We start from the raw sequence: 5229 nt of genomic DNA, 5'->3' as shown, positions 1-5229 counted from the left end.
GGGACAAACAACACCTAATAAAATGCAGTGTGCCGTCACAGTGATGCTGCAGCAATCAGGATTGGAATAGTTGCACATGTGCTTCAGACACATTCATGATGAGGCTTTCAACATAGCGTCAACGTCAGACGTCTCGTTCCCTTCTCAGACGTTTTGTGCTTTACAGAGAAGGCTGTTCATTAAGTTTATGTTACATGAAAGACACATGATCAAATGAATAAATTAGTTTTATTTCATTCCCAAAAATACAGAAAAACTGAATACAGAACAGTGAACAGTGGTTCACTTGGTTAAAAGATTATAACTGCTTCAGTAACCCTTGCTTTTGAACCACTGGGCTCGGGCCACAACATCATTGGCGTAATCACCGCCTGTGGTGTGATCGTCTATGTGCTCGTATGAAATAAAGTTCACACCTTTGTTGTAGGCTGATATTCCCCCTGGAACAGATATTATAAATTACACATAAAACACTCACTTCAAATCAAACTAGGCGATCACATACTATTTACATTTATACTCTGCAAAGTTAACATTACTTCTAAAACCTTTGTGAAATCTTCTAAATGTACATTTTACAGTTAAATTCAACAATCCAATTAATCAATAAATCAATAAAAATCTTGAAAACTGGAAAGAGCAAGACCTTGTGTACTTATCCACTAATTGTAAGTTAATCAAAGTTTTTATTAGAGTTAATTTATGGATAATCTGAAATACAAGTGTGAGCTAACCGGTGTTTGGTGTTTTTAGCCCCCAACGGCGCCTTCCAGGCAGCGAGGGGATGGGTAGGTTTAAAGGGGGGGTGAAATGCTCATTTTCACTCAATCTCCTGTTAATCTTGAGTACCTATAGAGTAGTATTGCATCCTTCATATCTCCAAAACGTCTTTAGTTTTATTATATTTATAAGTTAAAGATTGGCTGTACCGAGTCTTTCCGGAAAAAAACGAGCGGCTGGGGGCGGGCCGTGTGGGCGGTGTGCTATAGCTGTGCTAACTGATCTAACAACAACACAGAGAGACATTTGAAGTAGTTTACTCACCGTGACTGCTCGATCCTTAAGCATTAGACGATCTGGGCTTTGTTTATAAAACAATCATCGTCGAAATGCAGGGAACAAAGAGTCGTGCACAACCTCCGTTGATGCTTCGAAAAAACAAACTCCATCCACTATTCCCTTAACGCTGGGTTCTTTGGGAATCTGTACAGGGTTGTCTTGCCCTGGCAACCAAAAACCCACTTCTTTGGTGACATTGACTTCCCTAAAAGCCGAGCATAGCGCTTTGAGGTAACGTACTGCTTTCGCTCTCTTCTCTCTCTGGTCTGCGAGTGCGCGCGCGGCCGCGGATAAGTGCCCTTAGGAGGACCCATATAAGGAAATTCCGCTCTATCTTACGTAAGACAGAGCCATACTCGAAAAAAACTTTCCGAAACTTGTGACAAACCGGAAGGAGTATTTTTGGAACAAAAATACTCCTTCAAACGTACAACTTAACTTTTGAAACTTTGTCCATGTTTAGCATGGGAATCCAACTCTTTAACAGTGTAAAAAACTCAGTATGCATGAAACAGCAATTCACCCCCCCTTTAAGGTTGAGGTTAGGGTTAGCTGCCTGGAAGGAGCCATTGGGGGCTTAAAACACCATCGAGCATCCTAATCCGACCTTTAAAGCATTGGTTTTGGGTCCACTGGGGAAACTTTGCTTTAATTTCTTTAATGAAGCCAATGAGTATCTCAGTAGCTTGTGTGACATGTTCCTCACTGTCCCATGCACCTACTGGATTATGCCAGCGTTTGTCAACCTGAAAAAACAAAAAACAAAACATAAAGCGAATAACAACTATATGTTACAGATTAATAAATTGGGTCAACATGTGGCAAATTAAGGGAGCACTGCAGGGGAACTGTTGCTTTGAAAAGCGAAGTTGGGAAAATCAAGTTTACACAATCATTGAAAAAACATCAACCCAACATCATCTTTTTATGTAACACAAGCCAGGTTTCCATCCAAGTGTTTTTTTGCGAAAAAGGCTTAGCGCATCAAAATGTTTACCGATATAGCTGATGGAAATGGCAATTATCGATATTTTTTGCAAATGTCGACACAATCCTTTTCCGTTTAACTTTAGCGCATACATTCTATGTCGATACTTTAAATGACGCGAAAAACTAGTTTGGAAACACTTTTTGTCGAAAAAAAAAGGGCTTTAACGCAAATAAATGTGGTGTCACATGATTTTCATCACGTGCGCACTAGCGGCGCCAGGATTTTGATTGTAGGTGAATCAAAGAAAACTGGATGGGCCAGTTAAAATAAGCCAAAAAAAAAAAAAAAAAAACGGGTTCCCCTTCATCTCCGTTTCAGCGCTTTTCTGCAGCACTGAGGACAGCAACTCAGTAGCCTACCTGAATTTAAATAATGCGTAATTAGCATAGGTTTAAAAAAAATTAAACAGGGATTTTTTGTTGCTTTTTTAATACAATTACAATTTCATTTAATGTATTGTTTAATACAATTATAGGCCTATTATTTTTAGTTTATTAACAGCAACAACAACTGTAAAGATGAAGTTGACGATCGCCATCTCCATAGTAGTGAACGCGCCTATAGAGAGAAATGCACATCATGGATTACATAACCAGAGAGTAGCCTATTTCTTTTCGTTTTAAATTGTTAAAAAGACATTTCAAGCTTTCTTAAGATATATTTCATGTCTGTGAGGCATATGCTGAGTTTCGTTAAGTTAGGATGAGATGCGCTCCTGTTCACGAGCAATGCAAGTGACCGCACGGGCGCCTCTATGATTGTTGTCTGCTATATTTAAATATTTTTATTTATTAAATGCAGGTAAATGGTTGATAAAAAAATAATAAAATTAACATACAATTTATACAAAACGAAATTCACTTTAAACAAAGTCTTTCAGCAAAACTTAACTTAATTAAGTGGTCAAAATCATGTCTGACCCGCTCCATGTCTCTCGATATTGCTCATCCCGTGCGGTTCACTTTTCATAATCAACATAGATGAAAAAATAACATTATAATATTTTAACAAATATGAAACAAAATGCGCTTATTTAATAGCAACAACACAGTAGGCCTACAGACTCTATATTTGTACAAATTGCTGCACATTCATTTTATTCTGAATTTTGCACACATAAGTTGAAAGGCATTTGTTTGTGCATGCATGTAAAACATATCTGCAACATTTATCAAGTGTGCTGACTGGAACCCCAAAAGGTAGAATTTGCGATAAAAAAATAAAATAAAATAAAAGATGTATGGAAACGGCTCAAGGGCACTTTTTTTTGCGATACACCAAAACATATGCGACAAATCGCTTTCGTCATTCGTGACGTCATCACGCACACAATCTTATCGGTAAAAGGCCAATTGAATGGAAACAGTCTGGAGACGGCAAAGTTCGTAATGTTTTTTTTATCGCATATTCACTTTGTCGATAATATAACAGCGCAAAAAGTGGATGGAAACTAGGCTACAAGTCTTCGGATTGGCTCATTAGCTGGAGGCATGGCCTGACAAACTGTGTACATGCTTTGATATGTTGAATTCATGCAGTTGATATTGTGTTACTTCCCAATCCCTCCAAACTATCCAACATTTTCTCGTCTACAAAAAGACCAAAGAATGCTCATTATTTTTAGGTTCCTTAATGCAAAACAATATATTACACATTAATGCTTTCTTAAAACTTTGCATGTATTATCTCTGAAAAATATTTCCATTTTATTTTCAGATTTAGTTTAAACACCCTAAATGTCATCTTATGTGCACTTGCACTTGAGTATATCCCTCATACTAAGATCTCCCTGTCCTGGAGTTATTGTTTTCAAATAAACTAGATCTATTCCTCTAACCTGCATGAGACCAAAGCCATTGCCATAGTCGCCCCACCCATTCTCCAGAGTGGCTCCGGCTCTGGACTCTCTGGATATGATCCCCGCGATCACAGCCGGGTCCATCTGCTTTGCTCTGCCAACTTTAGTGATTATACTCTTGTAATTTTCCATGAGGACCAGATCATGCTCAGCCAGTTTTTTAGAGGCGTCAACCCCTATAACAAGTTTAAATCAATGTTAATATAAGCTGTAATGTAGAGCTGTATATTTGGCAATCATAAAAAAGTCAGATGTGAGTTCTAAGCAGTGATGCATTCTTCTCACCCTTTACAGTTAAATTATCCTGTTTTGCTGTATCCCCTGATGCACCGGTGGTGTCTATTTCCATGATGTCTCCATAAATGCATGCTAGAAACAACATGGAAATATGTCCTGAAGCTCTTTAAATCATCAAGTAATTATACTGTAGCACATTTATGCAATGCTACACACTAACAAGAAGTTCCTCATAATACAGGCAATAGCCTATCAGATAAAACATGCAACCTGATATTTTATAACTTACCCATGACTTAGAACTGCTGTGTGAGATCAAACCACTGAGTTTGATGAGTCCTGTCACTAGTGCTGCGTTCCAGTCCAAAATTGTCATGCCCTTCACTCGCTATGTCTCGTTCACTCGGATGTACGTCATTGCTTATGTCAGTGCCCACTACTGGCGGAAACTGCAATGGGCTGAATTGGAACGTCCTAAGCCCTTGATCACTTGGTATCAGCTGTGGAGTTGATTTATTTATTTATTTTTCCCTTTAAGAATTTGTTTAATGCAGCATCCAAATGTTTATAGGTGTGTTTGAGTTGTTTAAAAAAAAAAAAATTAGAATTAATATATAATAGAGTTGTTTGTTGTGGTGGTGATTAGACGAGATATGTGGGGACGTCACAATCGTACTGCATTGTGGGACATATAGGTGCCTGAAGTGTACATTTGAAGTAGACTCGTGCTGCGTTCCAGTCCAAAATTGTCATGCCCTTCACTCGCTAACTTCCCTTCGTCTCGTTCACTCGGATGTACGTCATTGCGAGTGCCCACTACTGGCGGAAACTGCAATGGGCTGAACTGGAACGTCCTAAGGCCTTGATCACTTGGAATCAGCTGTGGAGTTGATTTATTATTTACATTTTTTTCCCTTTAATAATTTGTTTAATGCAGTATCCAAATGTTTATAGGTGTGTTTGGGTTGTTTTAAATAAAAATATATATATAATTAATTTATCATAGAGTTGTCTGTGTGGTGGTGATTAGACGAGATATGTGGTGACATCACAATCGTACTGCATTGTGGGACATATAGGTGCC

At 38.2% G+C, this 5229-nt stretch overlaps 1 protein-coding gene across 1 annotated transcript; it reads right to left on the bottom strand.

Annotated features, from left to right (window-relative positions):
* Positions 1-210: 210 nt before the first annotated feature.
* Positions 211-4550, bottom strand: LOC307171458 (lysozyme g-like). The gene is made up of 5 exons (XM_079893070.1): positions 4435-4550; positions 4194-4277; positions 3888-4084; positions 1667-1805; positions 211-440 (listed from the first exon to the last, which is right to left on the bottom strand). Exons 1-5 carry the CDS (start codon positions 4436-4438, stop codon positions 310-312), a joined length of 555 nt encoding a protein of 184 aa, XP_079749196.1. The 5' UTR covers positions 4439-4550; the 3' UTR covers positions 211-309.
* Between the last annotated feature and the right edge of the window lie 679 nt (positions 4551-5229).

The sequence above is a fragment of the Squalius cephalus genome (assembly GCF_949319135.1).
Source record: "Squalius cephalus genome assembly, chromosome: 14".
Lineage (NCBI taxonomy): Eukaryota > Metazoa > Chordata > Actinopteri > Cypriniformes > Leuciscidae > Squalius > Squalius cephalus.
Note: the sequence above shows the minus strand (reverse complement) of the source record. Positions and strands in the feature narration are given on the sequence as shown.

What these genes read in the sequence shown, in the direction of transcription:
- LOC307171458 (XM_079893070.1), bottom strand. An exon ending in ATGGCTTTGGTCTCATGCAG is followed by an intron (nt 1,806 to 3,887) that starts GTTAGAGGAATA and finishes TTGTTTTTTCAG; the next exon opens with GTTGACAAACGCTGGCATAA. An exon ending in CCAAAACCAATGCTTTAAAG is followed by an intron (nt 441 to 1,666) that starts GTCGGATTAGGA and finishes TATCTGTTCCAG; the next exon opens with GGGGAATATCAGCCTACAAC.